This window comes from Anopheles darlingi, chromosome 3 (genome assembly GCF_943734745.1).
Source record: "Anopheles darlingi chromosome 3, idAnoDarlMG_H_01, whole genome shotgun sequence".
Taxonomy (NCBI): Eukaryota; Metazoa; Arthropoda; class Insecta; order Diptera; family Culicidae; genus Anopheles; species Anopheles darlingi.
The window spans coordinates 62,707,548-62,735,472 of record NC_064875.1 but is presented as its reverse complement, the minus strand read 5'-3'; the positions used below and the strand labels follow the sequence as shown (position 1 = coordinate 62,735,472).

General features: G+C 48.6%; 1 protein-coding gene across 11 annotated transcripts in view; it reads left to right on the top strand.

Annotated features, from left to right (window-relative positions):
- The window catches only part of LOC125954413 (collagen alpha-1(XVIII) chain), a 113,561-nt gene that overhangs the window by 14,125 nt on the left and 71,511 nt on the right, over positions 1 to 27,925 (top strand). For all 11 annotated transcript variants that reach the window (XM_049684723.1, XM_049684721.1, XM_049684720.1 and 8 more), the window contains exons 3-4: positions 23,210 to 23,307; positions 24,827 to 25,362. In XM_049684723.1, coding sequence (XP_049540680.1) covers positions 23,210 to 23,307; positions 24,827 to 25,362 — 634 coding nt within the window. The remainder of the gene's footprint in view (positions 1 to 23,209; positions 23,308 to 24,826; positions 25,363 to 27,925) is intronic.

Genomic DNA, 27,925 nt, shown 5'->3' with positions numbered 1-27,925 from the left:
GGCACTAACGCTACTGCACCGCAGATACAATATCCAACCTCCCTTCTAGAGAGGCATCCGTTCGCAGGAATGATATCCATCCTCGTTGCCATAACCAAGGAATCTCAGTTACGATGGCCACGTCGATATGCAGCTCCTGTAGATATAGATTGGCCGCCATGACCTTCTGTCAAACAGACCATGACCTTTGTGACAGTTCGGAGAAATCATGATTGATTGCAAGCGATCTAGTCCAGGAAGTTGATCTGTCATCTGTCACCTCCCCGGCTTGTGTGCTGATTGCTCCAAATTGCCAAGGTCGCATAAATTGACAAGAAACACATATATGATACACATGTGGCACGCAAAACGCGATACGGAATTTAATTGGCCAAAAACATCGACTCGACGACGGGGATTAGAATGTAGACCTCGAAAAAAAAACCTTGAAAAGGAATCCCTTAATCGCAACCGCAATGTCGGCCATTCTAGGCCATTGTTCATCGAATACGTCAATAACAAAAGGGCTTTCCAACTCGATGATGGTTACCATGGAGATTTACCACGGGATCCCCACATGTGTTCCGGTTTTCGTGCAAAACCGCGTTATCGAACTGACAGGAACCGTAATGCCGCGAAGCATCATTAATGCTCGCACAGAGCCATATCCGGTGTGCGCGTTGGTGGTGGTCGGGTTCGCGTTTACACAAAACCCCCCGGCCCCAGGAACGCTTCATCTGGCACGCCACTAATTCGTAATGAAGTAAATGTGGTTATGGGTTATCTCTCTCTCTCTCTTTTTACATATCTACGTTCCACCCCGCTCTGTGGGATTTTTTGCTATAAAATGCACCCCACTGGCATGTTGACACGCTACACCATCACGTGTGTGTGTGTGGTCGGTGGCGGTGGCGGTGCGCTGATCGATTTCCTCTCAAACCAGAACCAGAAAAGTGTTCGATCGATCGATCGATCGATTCGCTGCTTGTGTTACGTTACGTGACATCATATTTGGTGCATAAAACAGACACACATGCGCGCACACAGCATGCCCGATGTCCGGCGAACCGGCGAACACTATTATGTTGTTTATTGTCTTCTGGTGAACAGCAACGATTGGCCAAGAATCAAAACATTTCGTTCGAATTTGAATGCTGCCGTTTAATGTGCATGCATTTATGTGAACGATCAATCATGCCTGTCTGCATCACGATATATCGTGATGATTTCTGTCGTGTTTTATCGACTGCTACCCTCAGTTCGCAGGCTGCTGCTGCTGCTGCTGCTGCTGGATGCTGTGGAGCGATTGATTTATGTAAAAATATTCAATCATCTCTTCTCCACCACGCGCGGTGCTTTACCGGCTGTGCCAGTGCTTCGGTGGCATCCATTTTTGCTATTATTTTTTTCGCGCCAGCAAGCCAACCGGATCAATAAATATTAATTTTATCTGCATATTTTCTCCTCGATAATATGAACATTCTTCAACAGGTTCTGGCCTGCTCGCCATAGCAGCTCCCAGCCCGCTTTTCAGATGAACTGAACCGAAGCACGGAAGAGGCATAAGGGCCCCATAAGCACATTATTAGCACACTGGAGAGATAGAAAGAGAAAGAGAGAGAGAGAGAGAGAGAGAGAGAGAAAGAGAGAAAGAGAGAAAGAGAGAGAGAGAGAGAGATAGAGAGAGAGAGAGATCATCTTGCAAACGGATATGCCCACGAGATGGGGTTTCGGTAGCGCTGCAACAACAACGCGATGTTCGCGAGAAAAGCGCGAGACTGGAACTCTGCATGAGGAATAGGGAAGAGGTTTTTGAAAAAAGGGGAGCAGGGGGTACCTTTCCAGCGTGGGATGCTCACTTGCTCGCTTGCTCGCTTGTTAGTCCTTTCAAGGCCGCCGCAGACAACTCTTCAGAGTCTATTGAATCTGGGTCGAACCGTGGCGCTGTTCCTGTTAATAGACGTGTCTGTCTATGCGTGTGTGTGTGTGTGTGTGTGAGATGGAGGCGAACATTGTTAATTTGTGCGCCGTAAATTAATTCAAATTTATCGACATACACCCACCACCGGGGCCGTTGTGCTCTTTCTCTCCCTTGTTCTCTCTCTTCTCTTCCCTTAACGTCGGGTTGTGGGTGAGGATCATAATTTCAATTTATGCTCCACCCCTTCCCCCCGTTGTTTGATGGGAATTTGTGGCGCCCACCACCACTATCAATCCCCGGTACACGATATTGACACTTTTAATCGGGCTTAACATATCAATTATCAGCCTCAACCTCGCCGTCACTAGCGCCATGGTTCAAAGGGGGTAGTGGAGTGACATTTCCGCTCACCACCGTCACCTCGACTGCACGATCATGAAGGAAATGATTCATTAATGGATGATGGCTTGATGGCATGACGGAACTAGTAGTGTCAAGGAGGGGGTGTCCGTGCTTCCTTCCCTTTCTTTTTCGCCCACCGTTGATTAATAAACCACTACAAGCGTTATGCTGCATAATCTGTCGCCGGAACAGAGCCGGAATTAGAATCAAATAAAACGATTTTTTCCCGAGCCATTTCGGAAGCGATGCGTCCTCAGTAATGCGTCAAGAATAAAGAATTATTTTTTTTTTGGTTTTTCGAGGAGCAACATCTTTGTGGCGCCTCCTTAAACCCCAGCCAAGATTAACGCCATCGTTTTTGTCCTCAACGCGCCACGCCACGAGCGAGGCGACTGTTTTGCAAGAATCTTTTCATGGATCATTTAACAAACCAATCACTCTTCGCTTCTTATCTATCAAGGGCCATGGCAACAGCGACTGTCACGAGCGGTGACAACGGACATCCCAGGACATGACACCGTGCGTACGAGGTTGAGGTTGTTGGTTGATGGGAAATTTCAAATTATTATTTTGCAATCGACAGCCAGCCGGCCGGTTCAGAGGATTTCCGGCACTGATTTCTGGCCACGCCAGTGGCATAATCGGAAGGGGCCATAAAACTACGCTACCTTATCACCATAAATCATGTCCTAAACGGGCACCAACGGGTGTGACTTTAGTACTCCGGAAAGGGTCAATTGAGACAACGGGGCCGCCGCCGCCGCCGCCACTGTTGTTATTCCATTCGAGGCTAAAGTGTTGACCGACCGACGCATGATCTTGATAAGCACTCGACGGCGCTTTAACTACACGCATGATGAGCGAAGAATGTAGATTGTTTGTTTAGAATTAGCTCGTTCTAGCGCGGGAAAATAGAAATGGACAGACATTGCGCTAAATGAAATGTTTTTCTTCGCTGTTTCTGTTTCTGTTATTACCCTATTTAACTTCTGGAGAAAAGCGAGAAACGGCACGTCCGGCTTAGAACACGGTGAGCATCCTCCGCCGCGCCATCTTTTTGCCGTTTGTTGAAACATCCCACAAACATACCAGCCAGCATTCGCTTCTCGCACCGCACGAGCGGCACCCCGTGAAGCAGGCTTCTTATCTTTATCTCTTCGTCGTCGTCGTCGTCGTCTTCGTCAAGTTGGTGTCACGGATCGTAATCGGAACCGCGCTGTCAGCCGGGCATTAGAATAACCATAAACGGCAGACCTAACCGGTGGGGGCGCCATTTATGGTGCTTCTGCGAGCAGTCCGGGAGCGTGCGAGAGATTTCATTGTAAGCAGTGCATCCACAGAACCGATCTTGGGAATTCCGCTGGAGGCCTAACCGGACCGGCGTATGGTGACCAGTAGGTGGTCACGGTCGATTAGCAGTATTTTGTTAAAAATAATAATAAAATATGATTAAGCTAATGTCTAACGAATGGGGCTTCTATGGTTCGCTGCTGACGGTTTCGGACGAACAGAAAGAATCGTCCAGTGAAACGATGTTGTAAACGCTTCCAATTGAGCTTCTTGACATTTTGTGAATGAACGAACTGTCTGGTGTAGGAAGGTTGACGTAAGATGGTAATAAAAAATTAAGAACTCCACGCGACCGCCCTTTAACCGTACGCATGCCAATTCGGCTAGTCCGTCCACCGTTCCGGCCGGCTATCTGATGGAACCCCGGGATAGACTGTAAATGTTCGCCGCGTAAATCGTAAACCAGCGTGTGACATGTACCGGTGGCAGTATACGCCGCTGGTGTCTCGAGTCCCTCTATCTCTTTCTTCCTAACTAACATTCGCGCGACGCGGTGTGAAGATAACCTTTGCCAGGAAACCGGAAAACACCGAAATGAATTATGTTTCCTCTTCGGAGTGATCGGACATCTCGTCGCTCTCTGCTGTGTATGTGTGTGTGTGTGTCTGTGTGTGTGTCTGTGTGTGTTTGTGTGTGCGTAAGATTGAAGTGTACCGTCTTGAGAAATGGGTTTATAATTAAAACATCCAGCCCTTATGGCCCTTATAGCAGCACATTCCCGAACCGCTTCATCAGCGCCAAATGTTTGCTGATCAGCGACAGCGAATCGCTCGACGTCGACGCCGCTCGATCTCATGCAGGAGGTCATGCAGGCTTGTTGTGCCGACTGATTTGCCATTTATGTTTTCGGAAAGGCAATTGCCAACCATCATTATTGCGATCAGAAGATCAAAACAAACTCACCCTCACTGGCACCGGCTCGACGCGATGATGTTTACACAGCTCCTCGCACGGGGTTGGCAGCACGCATTTGACATCCTCACGCACACAGCAGGCGGTGTTTCGTCATGTTTCGTTTGCTGCCGTTGCATCTGGCGAATCGCAGTGAGCATCGCAGTTGGCGCCAGCAGCCGAATAATATATAGGAACCGAATGCCTGTCACTTTGTATTCCCGCTGGGGGATGATTCAGTGAACGGTGGCCTTTGGTACATAAATCCACCGCAAATCTGACGCTCTCCTCCACAGCGCAGCGCGCGCGATAAGCAATCGGCGCACCATTAAACCAAGCTTGCGGAGTAGTGTAAGGAGATGTGGGGAGGGGGGGGGATGCTCTTATCTCGCGTGCCCCACGTCCATACGGGACACAGTAAAGTGCGCGTGTATCGGTGAGTGTGTGAGCGTGTGTGTGCGTGTGCGCGCCCCAAGATGATATGATGCCATTTCATTCACAAATTGGAGCTCATCAAAAGGCGCAACGGCAACGGCAACGGCAACGGCGCGCTGGGGGTTATCTCCGTTGTGGTTGCACCGGAACGATGATCTCATTCGCCAGCCTGCCAGCCATCGTGGCCAGTGAATCCTGTTTATGCGAACGAGAGACCGGTAATCGCGAGACCGGTAATAGTGATACGCCACTTGTGTAACGCTGTGAGGTGTGTGTGTGTGTGTGTGTGCGCGCCGTGGTTCAAGTGAAGAAGCAATCAATTAGCGAGATTGAATCGCGGCTGCCGCGGGAGGGACTCCAAGTGAACTCCTCAGAAGTTCTCACACTCTTTCGTGGTGGCTGAGAGCAGGAGCAGAAAGGGGAATTGTAGGCACTTTCCTCGTCTATCTAATTGGAATGCTTGTCTGCGAAGGTTCGCTGCAAGATACCAAGAGATGGTGATAAATTTTCGGACACTTTCCGTTATCTCGCTCCTTCCTTCCTTGGGTTGCCGAAATCGCGACCGTGGTGCAAACTATTACCCAGCGTAACACACTCAATCAAATTGCAGCACACATGTTGGCTTGGCAACCATTGCGGGCACAATGATGTCTTGCAGAGGCATCGAACAGCCGTTGTCGTTCATAGAACCTGCCGTTTGCCAAGTTGCCAAGCACCGAATCGCGAAGGACAAACCGTAAAGCCACGCACGGATGAAAAGGAAATCCACATAAATAAAATGGAATCTTACAGTGATGGTAAATGCGGTTCTAGTGCCTTCGACGACGACGACGACGACAGTTCGTTACGAAGGTCGCACCGATCCCCATGAATGCTAATGCAACAGCGAAGGCAACCTGCTTCTGCGTATGTTTTATGTTGGCGCCGGATCATTCTTTCCATTTGTTTGTTATGGCGCGCATTGCGCTCATGCCACCGCCACATATGCTGCGGTAAGGAGATTTCCATGGTTTTTTTTTTTACAATCTTCTTCACATTGAAATGTCGATGTTGGCATTCCGTTACCGTGCCAGGGGTGGCCGCATTTAAAGGAACTTCATACTGTCCTTCATTTTTGGGCTTTTACTTCATTTTGGGCTCCCAGATGGAATGCAGTAACGAGGGCGCCACGCTGATAACATGCCTGATGCTGACGAAGAGAGAAAATGGGGAAAACCCAATCCGTTCCATTTGATTTTCAAGCGCCGATGATTTAATTCCCAATCTTTTTTTAAATAAATTATCAGCGTATTCTGCGAAAAGCTGGTCAACGTTTTAGTGCACATTGCTTGGCTGCTGCACGGCCGATCCATTGGATGACTTCATTGGGAATGCTGCGAATGGAATTCGTGGAAGCGTTACAGATTCCCCGCCTAGCGTTATTGCTGGGCGTAATGAACCACAAATTCAATCATCGGCGATACCAAGAACGGCATAAGACTCTCCCGCTCTCGCTATCACGTCATTTTGCGGACGTAGGCCCGAACCGATGAGTTATGGGCTTATGGAACGAATCCGGAGCGTGCCTAATCGAGGCGAAATACAAATCTCTAAACAAGTTTGCGGTCGTGGTCGATTCATTGAGTAAGCCGGCGGACTTTACAGCGGTTCCGGCATCATATTTATAGCAACCAGAAACAGGTTTCTACATGATAAGCCTCTTCGTCTTTCCGGTTATTTGTTTATTGTTCTTCCAAATGATGTTGATGCTCTGTGTTGAAGCATCGTTTTCTGTATCATAGAGGTTTAGGTCAAGCTTTGGCTTTGAAATGATTAATTCTGCTTTATTGCAATCACTTCTCTTGTGTCCAACACATTTCTAATTATTGCTGAAACCTTTCCTATCTCTTCTATTTACCTTTTAGACGCGATATAAACCATACCAATTATTTTGTGTTATTTATCATTTCAAAGAATACTCTTCTCAAACGAGCGAGTTATCTAAACAAAAATAAATTCCGTTACTTAACATACTTTCTGTTCTGGTTTTTAGTTAAAGCAGTGCATCCAGAAGCATCTTTTTAAACTGCTCCATGAACTTCAAGCGATTTTACGCGTCCTGCCCTCTTATTCCGATGCCGTCTTTGATGCATAAACGAAAATTTCACCTCTTGGCGTAGAAAGTGATGATCGATCTTGTTAGCCAGTCTGCTAAAATGTCCCGGCAAACCGCTGCAACATACACTACGCTTTGGGCGCATCGCGCATGAAAAACGACTCTTCCGGCTCCGGGGGGCTTGTTGCGGTTATGTTGACTGTGTTCCGATGACCCACTCGCCCGGCACCGCGCTCGTAGATCATTATGACATGCTTGAAGCGCATGAAACCGCCTTCGAATCGCGGTCTCTGCAACGCTCATTAACGAAACATGCCGAACGATTTCCAGCAGATCAAACATACAAGCCGGACCGAGGAGAAGGGGGATGCATCCTCCGGGCGGTGTGTCACTCCCGGTGTGGTATGCTGGCGCAGTGCATAGCCGCGTTCTTTTAATTGAGCTGCAATTGAGATGATCCAGCGGCCGTCGAGTGCATGCTGACATGTCGTTGTAGCCACCGGGAACACCGGGATCTCTTTTCCCGCAGGGAGAAGAGAATAATATTTCAAAAATCGCACAAACGGTGCCCTCGGGGAAGGGGCTTGTTGCTGTGGAGAAATGAATAATCCACTCCACTCGTCCGTGCGGCGGGACGGGATGTCTCAATTTCTGTCCCAACCTCACCACGGTCCTTGATTTATGAGCTCGTAATATTTACTCAGATCAGAGGAAGACCCCCGGGACACGAGAGGAAGTCGATAATCGATGGCATATGGGCCTTCAATAAGCGGGAACTATGATCGATTGGAGCGGTTCATCTTTTCGGCTTCCATCGGTGTCGATTCGGTCTCCAATTTTTTACCGAAAAAGGTGTGCCTGACCCATGTTGGCCCCTTGTCAACGGCCTGCTGCTGCTGTTGCTGTGACGAGAACGTTTCGCAAGTATGATTGGAGATTTTTTGGGGATTTTCAATTCCAGCGCCATGGCTTACTGCAACAACTCTCTTTTGGGTAATAGGTTGGAGCTATCGATAGTGAACCGAATCCAATTTATTCGCTCCATTGTTTACCCATTTTTTTTTTCTTGGCCCTTTGGAGCGACACATGCTGCCAGGAATACGGACGGAAATGGTTACACGAAGGGTCAAGTGTTTGTTGATCGAAGACCGATGATTGGAAGTAACGGAGTGAAACCGTTTTGCTCGAGGATTCCTCCTTCAAGGAGTCGTGTTCGTGATCCGTTGTTTTCGTTGAAATGATTGTAAATTGAATGTGAAGCAAAAATAATTCGACATTATTTGACGTCGACATTCATAGCCAAGATCATTAAACCAAAATAAAACAAGTGACACTCTTTCTATTTACTGCAATTAATCGCTTTACAGCATGTAGCAGTGCATGCCAGTAGAGAATTTAGGAGAACTCCCCCGTAAAATATTAACACGTCTGGCGACACCGATAGAGCAATTTAAAGCAATTTATACCCACGGAGAGACACAAGGAATGGTTGCCTCGGTTGCCCCCAAAAACACGCCATCGATGTGGCTTCGGGGGTTTTTTTTTTGTAGCGAAGCATCGTAAAACGATCAAACGATGTTTGTGTGCCCACGTCGATGTCGACAGCGATGGCGGAGCATAAAGACACTCGAGTGAAAGACACACACACACACACTACACTTGGGTTCTACTCGCGTCGTCGTCGCTAGACGTCTAGAACCCGGTTGGAAAAGGGCGAAAAAAGAGTCCCAAAACGTCAGATTGTGGACCGAGACCCCGGGACCAGGCGAGCAGCAGTGTCGTGATAAATCTTCATCCAGCTATCCTTTCGCTCGCAAGTTTAAAGGCTGGAGAAACAACGGAGACACAGACACATACACACACAAAAAACCGGCCGGAAACTACCCCAAACTTGCTGTGTGGTCCTACAGTGCATTTCAAAGTCTGACGCGACGACCACGAACTCCACCTGCCACTCGATCCTTGCCTGTCTGACTGAGCATTAGCTTCACGAGACTTGGCTGTGACGTCTCCAATGGCCGCCATGGTGGCAATTAGGTTGGCTGGCTGGCTGTTTGTCGTGATTTGTTGCACTTCAAGAAGGCGTTTGCAGCGGCAGGAGTCCGAGAGTGATTTATCTAATTCCGTCACTTTGCGGGTTCACCGATTGCTCTGCTCCTGTTGCATCTTTATCGTTAACCTTTGGACCCTATGGTGGTATCGCTCTCGCTAATGCTTGGGGAACACTTTGTCAATCGATTTACAGCCTTCGAGCATCCATTCGATGGTCCACCAAGTAGCGGCCAATAAACGATTTTTTGTACAGATCGTTAGCACAACAGTTTGCGTTTTTGGCGAATATTTTTGTTGGCGTGAGCACTTCACGACACGATCTCATCGTAAAAGGGAAATGAGGAAAGAAATCAACTCTCTTCCTCTCCATCACATCAAACGTCACCTCGAGACGCAACTGGCCGCGGTGCAAAGGGCTTTCAACGTGCTCAACACTTTCGGCGGAACACAGGCGGATGATTGATGATCGTTCTGCGAACCGACGTTCTGTGCGTTCCTTCACCTTTTTCTTTTTGGCCAGTACACATCGGAAGGGCAATGCAATTTGCAGGAATTCCCCCGCGCGAGGATGCTGCGAGCTTTGTATGACTTTTCGCACACACACACACACACACACGACTTGCTAATGATTGGTGGCGGGGATCCTCTTGATGCGCACTTGGCACTTGGGCGCCGTCCGCGTGTCAGTGGCAGCAGGAACATTAACAGCTTAAACTTTAAGAACTCAACCCCTTTTTCGACAGTCTAACGATCGTGTGTAGCTCCCTCCTCCCGTCTGACAGCGAATCGTGCGAAATAACGTTGCCGTTGAGTTCGTGGAATGGGTTGGAGTTGCGGAAAGTGTGAGACTCCCGCGCGACCGGATACCAACCGGTTTGTGGGCTGCTTTTGCATGAGCTTCGAATGCATGCGCCTCGAAGCCGTCGTTAGCCCAAAATCCTTTATTTGGACATTTTATGTGATTTCAAACTCAATCAAAATGTCAACTCTGCGGATGTTGGCGGAGAATACTTTGCGTCTCATGTTACAACATGGGAGACTCTGGATCTGCAATTTTGTGTTTGTTGAATAAATGGCGCCAAAAATTTAATTCAAATGACATTTAAAGCGCCGATCGCACTCTCTACATCTTGATTTAATGCCGGCCAGCTTCCTCGAAGCTCAATCGATCGAATGCTGGTGTCACCTTAATGTTTGAGTTCAAGAGTCAGCGCGCGTTATAGGCTTCCCGCAAATCAATCGGCCGGCCGGCCGGCAAGTCTAAGACATTTCTCTTCCACTCCATACACCACACTGCAGCTTCCGGAGCCACGGGCCGTTCATTCAATCAATTGGCTCACGGCAATGTGTCAATGAATGGCGTACGATCACTCACTTTACGACCCGGTTTCGGTCACTTAAGCTTCAAATCACGCGAACAACTCCCGGTGCGTACCATCCATCCATCCATCCATCCAGTGAAGTCCGCGGCGATGCGGCCATTAATGCAAATCACTTCCAATTTTTCGATGAGTCACCCCCCGGTTCCCGTCGGCCCCGTCGACCCCGTCGACAGCAAACATTTTGGCCACACGGTCCAATCAGCGAAATACATTTTCATCACGCAACTCAAACTAATAATTCGAGCCGCTGCACGGTCGATTAACATCCAATGCGTGATTGGAATCGAAGAGTGATTGGAGTGTGGAGTGAGGGCCGCTCATCGGGTCGAATCGGTGAATGGACAGTGTACTGTTCCCGATGGCACGTGACGCTTATGAGTGGCCGGCTGTAGGCTGCGAGATGCACTCGCGATGTGCAACATTTAGCGGAAGGGATCATCAAACAAACAAACAAAGGCTGCTGCAACGCTGCAAGGTGCCCAACCGGGGCTATTCAATTGGAGTTTTGCTCTTTTGCTCACGCTAGACGATCCGCATCGCTTCGAAATTGCTTTAATGGTGGCCCATTGATGGTTTCACCCGGAACGCCATTTGCAAAGGACGATGAAAGGACTGCAAGGGGGGCTCTCAATAGGTCGCGCTGGTCGCACTGCGCCCTTTTTGCTTTATGATTGATGGGGCTGCCCAATTGATTATTGACCACTTCGGGGATCACAGAAACATATTTAATCTCAACCCAACACCGGCGGCGAGAGTCGGATTTGGTCAGCGTTTCGGCTCCCGTTTTTTCTCATCTTTCAGCCACAGCATTCCGTAATTAGTGGCCTCGCGTTTCGCGCTTACACATCCCGTTGGCATTGACTACCTGTCAACTGTTTCCCTGGGTTACATATCTGCCAACCGCAGACATCAAGACCACACGCCACATACAGCAGGCACACACCGTCAGTGATTGGTTCGTTATCGGCAGTTCCCGGCAGTCGCATAATTAGCCAAGTCAAAGCCTCTGACCACACGGCATGGCGTTGGTGTCGACACCCACACACACTCCTGTGCCTGTGCAAGCAAGATAACATTCGCCATTAACCCTGCGCTTGCTTGGATGACAGTAGCCGGTACGCTGGATTTTGCAACATGAAGCGCATTTCGCGCTTCCCGCAAAAGTTCTTATCTTCAACTCCTGTTGGTGCTGCTTCTGTTGTTGTAGCGGCACGGCACCGCGAAAAACCGCCCTTGATAATGACCGAATTCTTTGTGATTCTTTGTTTTGGTTTAATTCACTTTCGTCTACCGGCTACCGGCTACCGGGTTGCTGAGTTTTGACGTGCGTGTAATCAAACAGCACAGAACATCATGTACCGCTCCGTGTTGTCATAACAACATGTTGGAGCCTTTCTTGATTCGCGGGTCAATGGTTTGCGATTTAAGATTTATTTGATTTGGGTTTTATGGGATTAGGATTCCGAGTATTCATTTGGCGGATTGTTATTGGAATTTGAGATGCCGATAAGAGAATGTTCACTGCGTACAACATTCCGGAACCGCTAATGCTCTGCTCTAGTGCTGCTTACATTGCTTAGATCTAACCTAATGGTTTAATGATGGCGTTGGATCACCTTCCACGCGACATGTCGGACCGTGGACATGTGTTTGAAGTTGAAAAATGAGCTAGCTATGTCATCAAGCGCGCCCCGTTGGCACCACACTGCACACCATCGAGGTGACATAAACGAGCGTCGCATTAGTCTGCACCCACGCCCACCTGTTCACCTCCAGTATCCTGCTCCACTCCTGGGGACCCTGATCCGAGGGAAATTACAAACTACTGCCACCGACGCCATCATGTCAGCTGGAGGTGTCGCTGAGGTGTCGACCTGCGCTGGTGGTTGCAAAACATAAACAATCATAAATGATAATAATGATATACTCTAGCGAGTGTAGGTGGTCTGGCTGGGGTGCTGGCTGTGGTTCATTATTATGCCCCGTCGTGTGATCCTCCTGCACACCACCTACGCACGCTACGAGGATGTTGCGGATCATCCCCCTGCTGGAGAGCGTCTGTGGTGGTGGCACGCACCAAAGCGGTCTCGCAGGATAATGGGCTGCTAACTGACCTCTCCCCAACCCCGCGCGACAGGAGGATACAGAACTCACTTCCCACACACACACACACACACCTATGACATGGTGGCAGACTGTTATTAAGCTTCACCATCATCGCCACCAGCGTCAGGTCTGTCGTCTGGCCGGCGTGTCGGCCATTGTTTCCACGGGATCGGGCTGTCAACAATTTTCTCTAAAGACTGCCGCTTCCCCTTTCCTTCCTTCCGACGCAGCAGAACGCCGCCTGCCTGCAGCATGATTTATGGTTTGCCGACAGATTATCCAGACTCTCGGTGTGTGATGCGGTGGAATTAAGACATGGCAGTCACACACACACTGAGAGGTGAAGATGAGCTCCAGAAGACCGCAGGCGCAGGACGGATTTCTGTTAGGAATGGGATGGACTCCCTGGCGTGCTCGTACTTCCTGACGGCTTCCTATTTCGCCGACGTGCGATGCTAATGGAATGGAGGAAGCATCGCGTTTGAGTGGTTCGCCCACGTCCGCATGCCCGGCCCGGTCCGTCGGATTAAGTGAAACACACAAAATGACAAACGAAGCTGTCACGGTGTGCAGGGATGAGAGATCGCTCAGGGTATGGCCATTGTTTCAAGCGCAGGCTGAAGAAGGACGCACATTTCGACCAATTAATTTGTGGCGAGCCTAGTTCGAGACAGCAAAACCGTCCCGTAAACCGGGATGAGCTTCTCCGCGTCGTTTCCAATCCGTCGTTGTGCTACTGTCTGTGCCTGTGGCAGTCATGAAAAGTATCGACGTCATGATCTTCAACATGCAACGTCTTAGCAACGCGAAGAGAGTGTTCACGACAAGCTTCAAGTGTGTGTTGTGTGTGGTCGCATCGCAAGACGCGCTATCAATGGTGGCCTCCTTTAGGTCTCACGGACTCCACTCGACTAGTTTAATAGTATAGCCAGCTTAGTAGCATCAGGGACCACCGGCGAAGAGGTGCACTGCAACGGTTGAGTGATGACACCGATCGTAAAAAGAAACGATTGATTAAAACTCGTTTTGCATGCAATCGGCACTGATGCCATCGGTTGAGGTTTAATGTGCATTCCGGCGCAACATTTTATGACTAGACCGTTCGTGAGCACTTCGTTTGCTGCTGCTTTGCCTCATAAATAAATACGATTTTCACTTTTAATTTAAATCGTTGAAATTCGAATCCCATTAACTATCGTTGATAATCATTTTTTATGTTATTTCACAGAAAGCTCATTCATAAACTCCCGCGTGCAATGCCGGTCCCGGTATCATGCTAATTACACAGAGCAACAAAAAGATAGAATAAAAAAGCCTCAACCTCATTAGCTGGCCAATCAACCTGAAGCCGGCACGGAACAGTGTCATGTTGAACATGAACCATTTCATGCGGCAAAAATAAAAAAGAACCGATCGATCAATGCTTGGAATCCGGAGCCGGGGATTGAATAAAATCAATCCATAACAGACAAACAGGATGGGGAAGGGGGCAACAAAAAAAACCAGGCGGGAAGGATAAATAACATGGAAATTGACGCTTGAAAGCTAAAGTTCACTCGTCAATTAGCACCGTTTCGGGGTGTTTTTTTGGGCATGTTTGCGGAGCACTTCATTTGACATTCGCGCGCAGGCTGGTCATGGAGGTTGTGGCCGTTGGTTGTGGACAATTCATTTCACATATCGCGATAGCCCCATTTCTCGAAACATTAACCGCTGACAGCCTGTTGTAATTTCAGCGAACACCGATGCCTCAAGCACAACGCACCACCTGATGACTAAATTATGTTTTCAGTGACTACCATTTAATGTAAGGTTTGAATGATATTTACTGGAAGCTGAAACTATCGATTCACGGACACACAGAGAGACAATCAAACCGATTAATCTCAATTAAATGTCTGTCAATATAAGTTCTGCGAACGGCGGGACATGTCCTGAGGAAGTCAATTCTCAATTTCACAGATCAGCACCCGGACGTTCGTTCGACGGATCGGTGAGTTCGGGATCACATTGCACAAGTGATTGATCGGTGACGGCTGACGGTGCGATGGCACCAGTCTATCTCGAATCGATGTTCTCGCGATCGATTTACGCTTTCCGCTTCGCGCCGGTGTCGAGTGTCGATGCTGTCCGTCAATCGAGCACCCGCGCACGAATGTCAACGGCACGCAACGGATCGACATGTATTAGACGACTTCTCCAGAATCAGAAACGCTTATGCATGGGCCTCTGGTTCGCGGCAATGCAATCAATTCGATGCTGTAGCGTGTGCAGCAGATCGCGACAACATAACACGTTCCGATGACACCTACTCGCGATAAATGTGCATCTTTTTTACTGGCCGGTAGCGTGGTGTTGATTGGAGGGATTGCAACATTACTGTGTTAACATTACATTATCGAAATGCTTTTATGTTATTCTTTTGCATAAAATCGACCATTTTCATGCCGAAGATGGTTTAAAATCCGTCCTTAAGTACGTTTCCTACTTCATTTTAATTTGATTTTATCATTAAGTTATGAGAAACGATGGATTGGTTTGACCTTATGTGTCGCGGTACAAAGTTGTTTCCATTCAACAAAGTGACAAACTCTTCGTCTCTTCCAACCGACATTGTCTGCTGTTTAACATCGGTAAACAGCCAACATGGACCACAGCCGCGCTGGCTGTGGCCACCTGCCGCGTTTGATCCGTGCTAACGCTGGCTGGCTCCTTCGATACCATAGCAAGCCGGGATTTAGATACTAGCAACCGAGCTATGCTGCTGCAACCGAACCGCATACGGGGGAAGACCTTCAGGTAAGGTGCGATCATCATCATCGCTGCCGCCATCGCCGCCGCCGCCAGCCAGTCTGGTGCCGGCGAATGCGAAGAGTAAATATTTCATCGAGCTCGCCGTGCCAGCAAAAGTTGGTCATCGCAACCCCGGTATTATCTTTTCATCGACACATCGACGACCGCTCTGGTGGTGGTGTGGTTGACTCAAGACGCTCGTTCGCTCGCTTGCTTGTTAGGGGTATTCCAATATGCAATCCACAATGTGCAGCAGCAGCTACGACTTTCAATAACTGAATGAATGTAGTGTCGCGTGAAGTTAGCTAAGAGCGAAAGAGCAAATATCGAATCACTAGTAGTCGAGACTGGGGCTCCGGCACGTGAAAGAACAACGCTTCTTCGCTGCATCGACTACAACCTTTTGCTTCTGCACGAAGAAGAGAAGCACTAAATATGGGCAAAAGTACCGCACAAGCACTATGACTCTCCTTGGAGAGTGGAGAAGATTCCTCAAGTAGTGCCAAGTGGTTTCGCATGGATTATGAACCGTGGCAAAGTACGATTCGAACAGACGTTGGGCGAGACCAACAAGTGGGGGATGGCGTTTGGTTTGATTGCGGTCCGTTCTTCGCTTCCGAGTTGCAGTAGCAGCAGCAGCCATACTCAAAGTGTTTGCCAGGCCACGAAGAGGCGAGGAACGAGCAGGAACGAATGAGATAAAACATGATTTACGACATGATGTGAAAGGGTGTGACCGACCAGCAGTAGCAGCAGCAGCAACAGCGGAAAGCTCGGCGGATTCATATGACCCATTAACCAGCGTCAAGAGTGTCGAGAGTCGGTTACGGGTTACTGTTTGAAGTGTCGATAAATCGTTTGTAAAATGAGCGTGACTTTTTTTTATGCAAACAAACCCATCCGATGGCCACCATTTCATGCGGGAACAGTTGGTGGAAAGTGGCGCATTGTTCTTGGCGTCTTCTCGCATTATCGTTCCCGTTTGTGATTTGCATGTTTTACCAGCAACATACAATTCGCATTCCCACGTCCGTTGCTAGGCAATGTAAAAGCATGCTCTGCTTCTGCTCTTATTCCATCGCCGTTCGTTAATGCTCGTTCAATAACAACATTCCGCTCCCAGTGTCTGCGCCCCTACGAGGATCGAGGATAAAAATATGTTTTTCGAGTGATTCGCCGAGGATGAGCGACGCCGCGTTTTCATGGGCGCGATGGCGTAGCGAAGGAGGCAATAATCCTTTACTTCATCATTTGCTCGTTAGCAGCAGCAGCAGCAGCAGCAGCAGTGGAGCAGCAGTGGAGGTGCCCATTGATAAGCCGTCGCCATCGCCACCGTCTGGAAGACCCCTAACCTCACTTAAACGCGCCCGTAAATGGATTTTTCCGCATCCGCGTCCTTGGCGCATGTTTTTGTTTTGGGAACGCCTGATTTTCCCTGAGGTTTTTGTGCGCAAACTTTCCTCGAACTGATGTACGTTCCCTTTTGGCCCTGTGTCTTGAGAATCGATCGATCGGAACGGAAATCGATTCCGCTTTGAACTGGCGTTCCCGGGGAAGGGAAACAAATTAATTCTCCATCGCGGACGCAGAAAGTACCAAACACATCCCCGCCACACATTTTGCGTGTTTGGCAAAGGGATCAAGAAAATGGAACATGCGTAAAGCGCCGTAAAACAGACAAAACAGAAGATTATCCTTGCGTCATAATGGACACCGGGCGGGTAACCTACAAGTGCCTTTGGTTTCCTCGTTCCTGGGGCGAGTAAAATGTTGTGTTATGTGTATTTATCGGTTCGGTTCGCCCTAATTCTCCTACCGAAACGAAACAATGGGGTCAATGCGTTATTACTTGCACGCTAATCCCGGGGTTCCCCTAATTCCAGCGGAAAATCGAGACCTGCTCCTCTCCTCAAAAAAAAAAAGCTTCCTTGTTAAGCCAAACGAATATCCACAATCCAGCTCGGGGAGTAGTATTGCTTTGTAGTCTGTTTTACAAATCACTTTCCCGTCCCTTCGTTGCACACACTCTCGGTAGCTAGAAATCACCACGAGCACCCTACAGAAAATATGGATATCTGCACACGGGGCCCACTACTGGAATTGCACGAAACATGGCGTGCCGTGGCGTGCCGTACCTTTTTTGGGGGGGCGCGCGCGCTCCCGTTCGCGCCGCGGTATCTCACCATTTACGGTCCGATCGATTCATCATGCGCACCAGGGGAGTTGCAGTTTTGGAGTGGCGCAACCGGAAGAAGAAATCAATAAATATTCAATTATTGACTCGGTAAGGACCGACCGAGGCCGCACCGTCAGATTGAACCAAAAGTTTTTGTTTTTCATTCATTCACATCGCCTGCTCCGCGACATTGAATGCCTTGAATGTTTGTGGCGTGTCCGTGTCTGGAACCTGAACCACGAATTCTCGGACATAGAAGCTTTGAGAGAGGTATGCAGTGAGATTAGTTGCGTGTGGCCGTGATCGGTCTGGTTGGTGCCGTTCTCTGATAGCACAGCATCGTCGCCATCGTTAACCAATTTGCATTCGATGGCTCCGACTTTCTCGGTGTAGCGACATTTTGGATTGACTTTTTTTTGCGGCCTATTCTGTGTCATTCGTTTGGTCGAGCTATCTGGTGGGCTTTTAGGCGGCCGACAACCGTTTTGTGTGTGTGTGCGTGCGTGTGTGTGTGTGTGTGTGTGTGTGTGTGTGTGTGTGTGTGTGTGTGTGTGTGTGTGTGTGTGTGTGTGTGTGTGTGTGTGTGTGTCTGTGATTGGAGAACCATTTGCGGAACCGATTGCAACTGGTGTTGCAGTCCGGATTTAAGCTCACTGGCAGCTCCTTCCGTTAATCCGATATCGGTTGACCAACAAAAACCCGCAGTTGGTGGTCGTGAACGAGCGATTAGTTGGGTTGGGGTTGAATGAGTGTCGTGCATTTCCACGATTAAACAAAAAAGGGCCTTTTGGTAACGAACAGAAATTCCTGACACCCAGAATTGAATAAAATGTTCCTTCGTGTGTACAAATTCTGGCACACAGCTTCTTATTGCATTCCCGCTGAGTCATTACGCTTATGAATCACCGATGCTCTCGCCTCTCGAAATGCCAGAAGCTAAAAGTAACGAGCACACAACCACCACCGGAGCATCCATCGAATTTGTATAATTTTTAAGTTTAATTTCGGCGAACGCGGCATCGATTTTTTGCGCTGTGTGCCGTACCGCTCACCGTTGCGATTGCTCATCTTCGACAAACCATTACGCATACCGCCTACCGCAGAACAAACACGCCTCGGGCACCGCGAGTACCGCACAGCCCTGCCCCAAAAACTCTGGCTCAATAATAAAGTTGTATCCGCGCGGAAGTGGTTGTTTGATGTTTTCCTACAGTTTCTTTTCTCCGGAATTTTGTTTCTGGCTCACAAATCATGCATCGGAGTGCTGTCAGCTGTGTGCGAAATCGTAGAACGTGTTTAATCATATGATGAATTCACGGAATGGAGTTCATTTATTATGTTCGTTGGTGGAAATATAAAGGCAGATTGGTATCGCAAAATGCAAATCCCGTCGTCGAGGCCACTCGCCAGAATTGTGGATCGTTGTGTTTCATGAGAAGAACATGGATCGTTTCTAGCAAACATCGAGATATTCAGGTCGGTGATCCAAAGGACATATCCTGTGCGTCTACTAGATGGCACTGGAGGCGAACATCAGCAAGCGATTGTTTTTTGGGGGAAAAGCATCTTTGATGTTACGCCAGAACGCCATTTGTCAAAGTATGCTTTGCCATTTTTATGGCAGTTCGTCTTGTTCGAAGCAAAACATCAAATGACAGTAGGCACGCAAAATGTCACACAAAAAACAAGCGACCTTTTTTTTCGTAATCATAAAAGTAAGTAAACACGATTTCTTAAAACTTTTCATTTTAAAGCACGTTTGATAGTCGCTTTCGCCGCTAAACGGCACATCTGGATCGCTTCTGTTGTCGCTATTACCATTAGCTCCGTTTAAGGGTTGCGAAGTCGTTATTAGCAGGCGTCAAATGGTGAGCTGGTTGTAAAATCGTTAAATCCCTCGTATCGCCCGGCCCCTCATGTAGTCCCGGTCGTCATCCTCGTCGTCGTCTTCGTCGATTATAATCCAGCTTAATGGTGGCACCTTATTGCTTCGCATTAACGGAGCTCGCCGGCAGCCTCGGTCCATCCATAATCACGGTGTGAATGGCCGCCGGCCCCCGGACCCGAGAACAAAAAGCCGGGCGTACCCCAGATCCGATTTATGACGGTTGGCGGTTGTACTTCCGCCTTACCGAACGAAACGACGAACTGTCATCCACCGTTGATCGTTGACGTCGATGGGCCGGACCATCGGGATGGTTTCGCCGTCGTCGGCTTCCGGCTTCCGGTTGCTCGGCGAAGACATAAACATTGTCTCGCTTGATGGAAAATTGGGAAAATCGAATGAAGCAGCAAAAGACGGCCGGCGAACCGAGATGAATCTCGAAGTTAATGCAAATAAATAGAGATCCCATTACCACACTGCCGGGGAGAGAGAGGAGGAGGAGGAGGATTACCGGGTGCCGGCACCACCGCTACACGAGGTTTTCCGTTTCGGTAATCGATCCGGATGTCGCGAACGGCAAACATCAAACGGTTTCAACGTGCGAGAAGGAACCGAAGCGAGAACCGAAGGGGCAGGGGGAATGTAGATCAGAATGTCACCACCCGCGGTGGTCCTCACGAATGTCACTTCCTACGAACAATCTGCGAAGTAACTTTCCAACAGCAGCAAGTAGCACGGTTCGATGGAAAACTCATTTTCCGCACACCGCGACGTTCATCTCGTTGAACATCGAATCTCCGAAGGAAGAGGAAGAGGAAGAGGAAGAGGAAGAGGAAGAGAATTTGTTTCCATTTTTGGCCGTTTGATATCCGATCGGCCTTCTTTACGGAAGGAAGGGCGCCATTTTCGGGGCTAGAGTTCTGAACGAAAGTGGAAGTAACTTCTATTTGGCCACGAGGCACTCCCACTCCGCTCGACAATCGCTCAACCAGCGCAACAAGTGGCAACGGCGTTTCCAACCAACAACTGCTACTGCTGCTGCTGCTGCTACTGCTGATGGCGATGTCTGGAATGCCCGAAAATGGCGACGACGACGACGATGGCGCGAGGGTCGAGGCCAAAGTTTCGAGCTGCTCTGTTTGTTGGTAATTAAACTCATTCATTGCCGTTTGTTGCTGCTACTACTACTGCTGCTGCTTCTGAAGTGCCACAACCGAGAGGAATGAAGGCGATCAGTAACACTTGTGCACGCGGTCGGTTTTGGGGAATGGCCGCACACCAGTCGTCCCCTCCTTCTCCTGAAACAGTGGTTGACCACGAGGCAGTTCTTCCTTTGGAACTTAAAGTACCGCAACATCTGCAACAAATCGAAGCAGCACCACGCGGTGGTCTCAGTGCTCCCACCAAATAGTGCTCCATCATTAATTACCCCGCACCAGCCTCCTGCCCTCCGGCATTCTCGCAAAACAGCTGCAGGCGCCTGGTTCTGGAGAGCTCTGGAGACTACTAACGGGGGAACCTCTCTTAAATTTGGAAGAAATGGAAAGCAAAAGTGACATTCTAAGGGAGCCACGAAAAATGGCTTCCATGACGAATGCTTTTGATGGGCTTGGCTGATGGTGTGTGTGTGTTTCTCACTTCGCGACTGCGGAGGATGCCTGGAAAGAGCTGAACGAACGAGCATCTGCTGCAACCCGGGATTTCGGGATCTTCAGAACTCCCGAGGGGAGAAGGGTTTTGTGGGTTTATTTAGGAGGAAAACAAATGCAATAGACGTGAAATTAGTCAAAACACCACCATTGCTGTGTGCTGCTGAAATGGCTAACCTGTTTGCTAACGTCAAGCCGCTTGACAAACGATGACGTCTTAACACCGGCTGCCACATGTTCCGGACGCGGATAAGCTTCCGTCGCGTTCGAGTTTTGTAAATTGCATCCATTTAGCGCACAACACAACGGAAGAACGGCGTCCAGAGTTCCTCTGCTTGGGCTGCTTCTCCCTTTTCCTCGCCCTCGGGTGCCAATCATAATTATGTTGTCGTCACTTTCTTGCCGACAACGACTTGCTGTTGCTACCGCTATTGCCTCTTCCACGAGGAAGCAACTTCCTGGAGTGAGTGACAAACTTTTAATTTATTCCTCACACAATACACCAACCTCCTCCTCCTCTTCTTACCACTGCTTCTTCACTCCAGCCATCGCTCCACCGGTGCGCCGGAATGAAATTGATACAATTTGTTTAATCTAAGGCATCATTTATCATGCCAGCCAGCTAGCGCGTTTCCATGGACACCACCCTGGAGCACCACAGGCAGGCTCATATATGCATGCCCATGAAATTGAGCTGTTTCAGTCCGTGAGGTGGAGTGAGTTGACACAGCCAACATAGCAATCTGCGACTCGAACGCACGAACGACGCGACGGCTTTTCGGTGGAAATGCCGTGGCCCCAGCACGTGTCCGCTGGTCGGGGTTGATGCATGTTGTTGCAATCTGTGAAAAATCTCATCACCAAGCCCGGGGGCCCCCCGCCCCTGGTAATAGAGAACTTCCATATGTCTCTTTCGCGAAGGCGCGAAGGTCGCACACGCACGCACGCCCACTGCCATTTCCAAGTATTTTCCCTCCCCTCCACAGACCGTGAAAATTCATCAGCTATCAACCGGGCTGCATGATTGATCAGATTTTACGATGCCAGCGGCCAGGGGCAGCAGCAACGGCAGCGGCCGGAGAATCCGAGAGAAATACCTGCAAGGCAACTGGAAAGCTCGAAGTCGGTCGGTCCGTGGGTTTTCATATGTAAAACCGTTCTTTCCCGAACCGTATGTTGCCATTTGTTGGTTTAGTGTGGGCCCTTTTAGGCTGGGGGTTCGCGGGGGTTTCCGTGGGTCATAAAATCAAATGCCACGCGAACCAAATCCATCCTCGACCGCTACCAGAAGCAGGCTTACCAGGCGGGAATGCCCGGAAAATGCTGACTGACACCCTGGCGGCGATTCTGTCACCCTGGCAGCGACCAATAAAACCCGTGGCGAGAAACCCCTCGCTGAAAAACCCGTTGCCAATTGCTGGTCGCAATGTTAGTGCCGTGGCCTTCACCAAGAGCCTTACGAGAGGCACTCGCTCGTGTTGTATGTCCGATAGCCATAGATGGCTGGATGGAAATAAATCTTCGAAAGTTCTACACCCGAAACCATCCCAACGCAACACAATCACAGGCACGTGTTTGCCGCCTCGTAGCCGCCGTGCACGATAAGCGATGGCAGCGCACGTGGTGCAGAGTCGACATTTTGGATTTGGAACTTTTACTGTCACTCTCACCCCATCGCTGCTTGATTAAACATGGCCGATGGATGGGAAAGAAAAGAAAAAACATTTTCTAAATTGCTCATCGAGTGAGGATTACATGGACATGGACGGTTCGGTTTTAAAAGTGTACGATTGGCATGGGAATCATCTGGTAAATGAGTAGAAAGTGTTTTTTACTATCTCGTGGTACCACTCGGCGTCATCGGATTGAGCCATCGGAGGGCGCGAAGGGTCTAACGCATGTAACGCGCCACGCTTGTAATGACCGATCCGACTAGCTTTGCCAGCTAGTTTCTCTGCCCTGACACTCTGGCCTGATTACGCGCTCCGACTAGCCCAATCACAACAATCTGTTTTAAATTCATATCCAATCTCGGACTTATGGCGTTTCACCAGTTCATCACCACCTTCCTCTCTTTCTCTCTCTGCTTTCAGGCGGCTGTACGGAGCGATCTTGACGTTGATTTGCATCGCACACAGGGTGACCTCATCGCAGCTGGCTTTGGTTGGTAGTGACGTGGTCAGTTTTAAAGGTAAGTGTGACTCACCGTGGGCTATGGTCTAGCTCTGGACGAAGATTGGGTCGCGATAGCGGAGCGGTCCTCAAAGCTTGTTAATGGTCCCGTGGCTTATCGTGATGCCGATCGGTAGCGAAGCTCCATCGAGGTGACATTTATGATGATGGTAGGCTCGAGAGGCATCCCAGCACATTCTATTGGTGGATGGTCCAAGGAGGCTATAAACTAGGCTTTGCGAGGTTTTGGCTTCAGTCTTCGGTAGGAGGCGATGATTAACAAAGTCTAGTAGTCAACATCTGTGAATGGCGATTGTTGTTCTGATTTTTTGGCAAGAATGCTGAATCGTTCGCTCATTTTGGAAGCAATTTAATGAGTTGTAAAAAAGTTTTTTCATTCATATTCATTCGTCAGGGCGGCACCCGGAAACAAATAATTAGTTGATTGCGACGATCTAGTTTCAAGGATGTATCCCATGGTTTTGAGAATCGATCTCGATCGATCGACTAGCAAACGGGTTTTTGCATCATGTTGTGGAAGAAGAAGATTAGAAGCCAATTCTTACAAGTAGTCATTTCTAGAATCGGTGTACGAAAAAAATTACATTTTATTTTGGTTTTTTTAGATGAAAATCCAAAAAATAAAAGATAAAAGTAAAAAATCTCCCCTCACGAGAGGCAGGCAAATTGCATGCAAGAACCGTAGATTTGTATGAGATTTGCTGTATGGTTATTGCATATTATTAGGCGTTTACGGAAGAGGCTTTGGTTATTTCGTGTCAAAAAAGGGCTTATTTTTGACGATTTTTAGAGAAGAAACCATTCAACTTAAATTTTTCAAAATAATGTCATATTAAACTAAAACCTTTCAAGAACATTTGGAAATATTTTGGGGAAGATTTGATCAAAACTACGTTCTTGGCATTCAATGTAGAATAACAAGTCTGCAAAAGTGTACTTTTTGCCGTGCCCATTGTAGCCACGTACCGGGTTATCAGAAATATACGAATCAATATTCTGTTGTTATAATATAAGTTTATTCAGGTAACCCCGTCGAGTTTTTGTTGAATTTTCATTTTTTCGTTTTTTGGCAGATTTTTTAAGTTGAAAAAGTGATGCTTTGTTCGATGTTGACTCAAGAAACGAGCTTTACATAATTAAAAAAACTATTTAAAAAAAGATATCAACACTTTTAATAACACGGGACTACCCGGAAAATAGTGCACAGATTATGTGTTCAAAATTCCAAACCGATAGGTCCAGTAGTTTTTATGCTACGATGGGCACCAGTTTTTAAAACGTAGGTTTTGGGAAAACCGCTTCAAAGTAGCGAGATTCATAAATCAATATCTTTGTCAGTTTGGCTTCGATTGATCCCAAATTTTTACACAATACTCTTGAAAGTATAAGCACTCATAAAAAAATGAAAAAGTAAATGCGATGTAATAAAATAAAATACCGAAACCCCCTTAAGTGATTAGCTAGTTTACACCAACAACCGGTCATGGTTTTCCGTCTTTTCTTTGCGACCACCACAGATTTGTACGCGGAACGGGATCTACTGGCGGCGATCGAGAGCGAGGAGGGCGTGGACTACGTCACCGGACCGGACGGCTTTCCAGTGTTGCAGTTTGGCAGCGAGGCGGACGTCAAATCCCCGTATCAGATCGTACTGACCGACAACCTGCAGGACTTTGTGGTGGCCGCATACGTAAAACCAAAGACCAGCTCCGGCGGATGGGTGTTCAGTGTGGTCAACTCGCTCGACACCGTTGTCCAGCTCGGGCTGCTGCTCGAACCGACCGCTTCCGGCGATGACTGGAATGCGACGCTGTTCTACACCGACTACCGGCAGGACATCACCAGCAAACGGCTATCGTCGTTCCAGTTTCCGTTCAGCAAAAAGTGGCATCGGCTGATGTTTCGCATCATGCACGATCATGTCGACTTCTACTACAACTGCGTACTGAACAACACGGACTGGGTGAAGAAGCAACCGCGTAAGTTAGTGTTCGATTCCGCCTCGACCGTCTACGTCGGTCAGGCCGGTCCTAAGCTAAAGAAAAAGTTCGAGGTAAGTAACATCCGCTTCCCATCCGCTAGCAGCTGACCCAAGGTGCCAAACATCTACGCTCCGTGTTCCACGCTCTGCAGACAACGTCTTGACACTGATTTGCGAACCAACCTTCCGGGTACCAGACCGGGGTTCCGTAACTGCGACTGAAATGAATTTTTAATTAATGACCTCCATCTCCGAAAACTCTAAGCTTTTCCCTGCTCCAAAAGACCTCAAAACCCGCTCCTTGCCGGTCATGGAATGGTGGCTACTAGTGGTCAGCACTATACACCGGGAACGGTAAACTCCGAAACTCAAATAAAGCAAAAGCAGCGTCCCGCAAAACCCGCAATTGCCACGGTTCCATGAACAGCGCACCGGCGGCAGCGGCGGCGACGGCGTCTGGTTTACTGACACTCGTTCGGAGCATTCCTTTTTGTTTGCTGACACCCGGACACCGAAGTGTGCTTGTTGCCTGTTGGTCTGCGATTCGACACCATTTTCCAGACACAGACACACAAAGCGAGAAAGAGAGAGAGAGAAAGAGTGAGAGAGGTTGCCGGGTTGACCGCAAAGGTGTCTATTAAAATTTCATCAGGACTGCTGATAAGGACGATCGTTTCAACTGCGGCACGTAAATTGGTGCCAAGACCAATGGGCCAAGCGGTTTACTGGGTTTTGTAACTTTCCCGTTCCCGAGCTCTGCCGATGCTGCTCAAAGGTCACTTCTTCTCACTTCTGCTCCGGTCACTTCGTTTGCCAATCCGATACCGAAATGTGGCACCACTTTTACCGGTGAAACAAACTCTGGCACAGTGAGTCGAAATGTGGAACACTTTCAAATCCCTGCCAGAGAGAGAGACGCCATTAAAACATCGGACATGTGACGCCATCACTCGACATGATTTCCGGCGCTCCCATAAATGGTAGCAAGTAATTGGTACTTTCCAGGGCCATGATCCGGAAGGCATCGTTCAAGAGGACCTCGCTTCCTCTCATTTTCATCCATCCGGGGGGCAGCTTAACGCGATCTAGAATCGGTTTTGTTAATGTTTTCCCCGATTTTACGATTCTTGCGCCACCCACCAGCCCGCCCGGTCGGTCGGTCGATCCACAGCTCATCGACATTTACGGTCGTCGCAATCGGAATTGAGAACAGTAGCCGTGATTCAGCAAAACCGGAGGGTGGTTCAACATGGCGCTGGCGCAAAGGTTGCTTCGACTCTTTGCATTCCTTTGGTTTTGTAATTCTCGATTTTGCTATTTGAGATGCTTTTTTTCGTCTCTCTCTTCTCGAGTAGCTCGGGTCTTAATTTGCACAAAACGCTTACCTGAACGTGCTGCTGTTTGATGTTTCCTCATTAAACGTGTAAAATGTTAACTGCAAATTGATTTCGTTTAATGCAGGTTGCCATTGCACGTTCCAGCGTGGCGCCCATTGCTTTCTGATAACGGACCATCAATTGCCAATATTCCAATTTCGTTTCCACTTCTTTTATGCAAATGATTTACCAATATTTCGATAGCGCACGAGGATATCTATTAATCGGTTCGATGGAATTTCAATATTAAATAATTTAATTAATAAATTATCATCCGCTGGAGCCTTATTATAAATTATCGCAACAATCGATCATTATGCTGTCAATGAACTTCCCGCCGAGAGGCGTGCATTCCTGTTTGATAACAGTTCACAACAGACCACATTAAACATACTTTCAGGTAGGCAACAGTTGGTTGAAATGCGAAAAACGATTTACTTCTCAATTAGCGAACCCCCCGGGCGCTGTATTGATTACTTAATAATATGCTCCCCTCCAGCTGCTCCGATGAGGTCGATTTAATGGAGCAGAAAGTTACGGAAGGAACCAAAGTTGAACGAAGTAAATACACCTCCGCGATTGCCGATCCTTTGTTTTCACCAAGACAGAGCTCATAATGCCGACAAGTGACTCCGACGGTATCGACCACACATCGGTGCTATCGTCCTCTGGCAGCGCATTGCTGGCACCTGTGTACCTGGTACCGTGTCGAATGGCCTTAAATGCAGCTCAAGAGCGGGTGTTCCCTTCACCAGATGGTAATTTGCGTAACGGTAGAGTGCGCCCCGGAGAAGTCGAGGGTGCCAGATGGCCCCGTCCGGGTGTGCTCATGTGAGCCGCCACGCGCGGGTCTGCGGTCGTCTCATCTGTCGCTTATGCTTGATGGGGCGGTTTACCGGTTGTGCTACTGCTGCTGCTGCGGTCTCTTCCGGTTTTTCTCCCCGGATTTCGTAAACGCAGCGTTCACCACCATTCTGTAACCCTAACCACAGCGGTGATCTGGCACGATCTGGCCGGTTTCGATGAGGCGACCTATTTTCGGCATGCCCACGTCCTCTCCCCTCGCCGGTATTCTCAACATAATCCGAACGGTGCGTGAATTTCGTTCCGATGTCGGTGAGCGAAGGAGAAATGATGATTTGTTCGTATCGAACCTACCCGTAAGAGGGGGTGTTTTGGGCTTGAGCGGTCTGCAAAGTGTGCGGCATTTAGGAGGCAATTAACCACCCCTGCCCACCCCTTTTTACTAACCACCGACT